Source organism: Cucurbita maxima, unplaced genomic scaffold, assembly GCF_002738345.1.
Source record: "Cucurbita maxima cultivar Rimu unplaced genomic scaffold, Cmax_1.0 Cma_Scf00016, whole genome shotgun sequence".
NCBI classification, from domain to species: Eukaryota; Viridiplantae; Streptophyta; class Magnoliopsida; order Cucurbitales; family Cucurbitaceae; genus Cucurbita; species Cucurbita maxima.
The window spans coordinates 1022858-1025751 of record NW_019272032.1 but is presented as its reverse complement, the minus strand read 5'-3'; the positions used below and the strand labels follow the sequence as shown (position 1 = coordinate 1025751).

The 2894-nt window shown below is 34.0% G+C and overlaps 2 protein-coding genes across 5 annotated transcripts in view; one reads left to right on the top strand and one right to left on the bottom strand.

The window, feature by feature from the left end:
* LOC111491181 (protein phosphatase inhibitor 2-like) overlaps nt 1–1232 on the bottom strand; it is a 4606-nt gene extending 3374 nt beyond the window's left edge. Inside the window, exons 1-2 of the mRNA XM_023139969.1 lie at nt 989–1232; nt 316–350 (exon numbers count right to left, since the gene is read on the bottom strand). Coding sequence (XP_022995737.1) covers nt 316–338 — 23 coding nt within the window. The 5' untranslated portion in view covers nt 339–350; nt 989–1232. The remainder of the gene's footprint in view (nt 1–315; nt 351–988) is intronic.
* Nucleotides 1233–1710: 478 nt separating this feature from the next.
* Nucleotides 1711–2894, top strand: part of LOC111491178 (luc7-like protein 3) — a 6529-nt gene continuing 5345 nt past the window's right edge. For all 4 annotated transcript variants that reach the window (XR_002719674.1, XR_002719673.1, XM_023139967.1 and 1 more), the window contains exons 1-2: nt 1711–1978; nt 2441–2569. Coding sequence is in view for 2 of the 4 variants with exons in the window: in XM_023139967.1 (XP_022995735.1) it covers nt 1936–1978; nt 2441–2569 (172 nt within the window). In the remaining 2 variants the exon portion in view is untranslated. The remainder of the gene's footprint in view (nt 1979–2440; nt 2570–2894) is intronic.

The window sequence follows — 2894 nt, the reverse complement described above, 5'->3', positions numbered from 1 at the left end:
TTTTTTAAAAAAAAAAAAAAAAAAAAAAAAAAAAAAAAACTATTGATGTATAATTTTTTTTTAAAATCAATACCATGTAAGCCCATTTACAGATGTCTTGAAGCCTGAGCCAACAAAAAAAATAATAACAATTTAAGCAAGCAGCCCTTCGGGTGATAACAAACATGAGAAGTCAATAAGAGAGCATTTGACCGTGGGGTGGGAAGACACGTGCACCCTCAGATAGGAAGTGAGGAAGGAACAAGAGATTCAACTTTCTATTTGGACGGGCAATCAAGGATCCAGATACAATAAAAAACATAAAATGACTCATACCTCTTTGATTCCTTACTACTCATCTTCACCTCAACCTGTCCATGAAAAAAAAAAAAACCCTAAGTAATTGGTGACAAACCCATTTCGCAGAACCTCAAGCAAGAACAGAACAATGCTTAAATTTCTTTTGTCCCACTATCTCATATTTGCTAAACATAGACTCCTAATGTCTCATGTCATAAATTCAACCATTGAATCAGCGTTGCCAACTTACTAAATATCAAATATATCAAAATTTTCCAATAAATTGATGCTTGTCGTATGAGCTTCAGCATCAGCCTAGACACAAATAATTTCACATAACACCCGTTTGTTCACTCGCAGATTCTTTAAACTAATGTTCGATCATACTACTATATTTTCCCCACCCAGACTCAATCGTATATCCATTTCTAATTCTACCGATGTGCCCGAATCAATTTATTGCAAATAAAATAAAATAAAAAAAACCAAACTTCTTCATTTGCATTTTTGTATATTTTTATCCAAACATTATTGAATACAAAAATCCAACTGCAAATAAAGAACCGCCTATTAACCCCTAAAAGAAACTCCATCTGTTTTGACTCTCAGCAACTTTCATCGTTTTTCACAGTTCTCCCAACCAAACAGACAACCTTCTATAACCTGAAAATAAAGTAATGAAAGAGTGAAAAAGGCTCGAGAGTTTTACCGTTCGTCAACGTCCTCAAAGTCGTTCCGTTTGCCAGAAGAAACAGGAGAATATCAGAAAGAAGCTTGAGAAGGAACAGAGTAGGCGGAGGATTCGAGATCCAATATCTGCCGACTGCTCTCATGCAACAGCGATCGGAAACCGAGAAAAGCCGCGACAGCGAAGAGAAACGGAAATATAAGAGATGAGATCGGCCGATGCGGAGAGAGAGAGAGAGAGAGCGCGAGATATATGTAAAACGAAAGCGGGAATACGCATGAATTGAGACGCAGAGAGGAACCGTAGACCGAGGGCATCTTCGTTTGGGCCTTCTCGGAAAAAAGCCCATGGGCCGCCATTTTAAATGGAATAAAAAATTACCCAAATGGAATAAATAAATAAATAAATAATTTATTGAATTTATTTGCATTTCTTCAACAAATAAATTGGATTCAAACCTAAATAATTCTCTTAAATTAGTATTATTAGTAATATTTATTTTTTTTATTTTAAATTTTATTGACTTGTTTCATTATTAAATATATTTTAATTTATCAAGTCCGAATAGCCACGTATAGATTGATAAAACGAGTTTTATTAAAATTGTATATTTTTTTTTTTTTTTGCAGTTTTATCCCAATAAAATAATTTTGAAAGGTTTATAAATTAGTTTATAAATTTTTATTTTTTTAAACCAAATGTATTTATATGATACTGTTTGTTGTTGGTTATAAAATGTACGAATTGTGAATTTCATATATCTTTCGCGTCTCTGTATGAGTTTTTTCTTCGTGTTGCGGTGCAAACCCTAGCACTAGCACCACACAATTTCTCTCCAAAAACATTCCAAAGAGTCTCAAAAGCTCTTTTTAATCTTGTCAACACTGAAGTTCAGGTTGCTGAATCAGGGTTCTTCTTCAAGTTCTGGTATCCCCGTCTTCCGTTCATCTGGAAAGGATTTATTCAGTATGGACGCGCAGAGAGCTCTTCTGGACGAACTCATGGGTTCAGGTTGTATTCTGATTAAATTGGTCCATTTCTTTGAAATTTCTGTTTCCAATTTGATTCGATATGTTACAAACTGATATATCTTGTGTACTGTATCCAATCAGTCTAGCTATGGGATTCCATTTGCATGTTATTGATACTGAATCTCGTGGACTTTCTAGTGTGAGAGGAATAGAAGTGACTCTGTTAGTTTAGAGGAATTTGGAAAGGAATGTGGGGATTATTACGCACTAGCGTGCAATTTAACACGGATTGTTCTGCAATATGTATACCATATTTCTGATTGCCAACAGTGTTTTACCTATTTGAAATTTGTTTTTCGTTTTTTTTCCCCGTATATTTTCCGTTGCCATTTGATCACAGTTTGTGCTTGCTTGTATTTTCATGTGCCTTATGTCTTCCTTCAAATTACATAGTGGAAGTTATTTTGCTTCTAACAGAGTGTCTATGTTTTGGTTTTTGTAGCGCGGAATTTAACTGAGGAAGAAAGGAGAGGATACAAGGAAGTCATGTGGGATGATAAGGAGGTCTGCGGGTTCTATATGGTTCGCTTTTGCCCGCATGATCTTTTCGTAAATACCCGGAGTGACCTTGGTGCGTTGTTTTCTTTTTTGAATTAGTCATAACTCTGGTCTCTGAGAAATTTCTTAGAATAAATTTCACCATCAACAAGGAGTCAGTTGCAGTTGAGGATAATGGTAAAATGCAAAATCTGAGTATTGTTCTTGTGTGCTGTTGGATGGTTTCTCTATGTTTAATCTTATTGGATTAGATTCTGACTTTTGTTTAGAGTTCTACTTAAATAACAAATATATGTTTGTTTATGTCATTTTTTTGCAGACTATTGGTCTACTTCAATATTTAGGAAGCTTTTTTTTTTTTTTTTTTTTTTTTTTTTTTTTTTTTTTTTTTTTTTTTT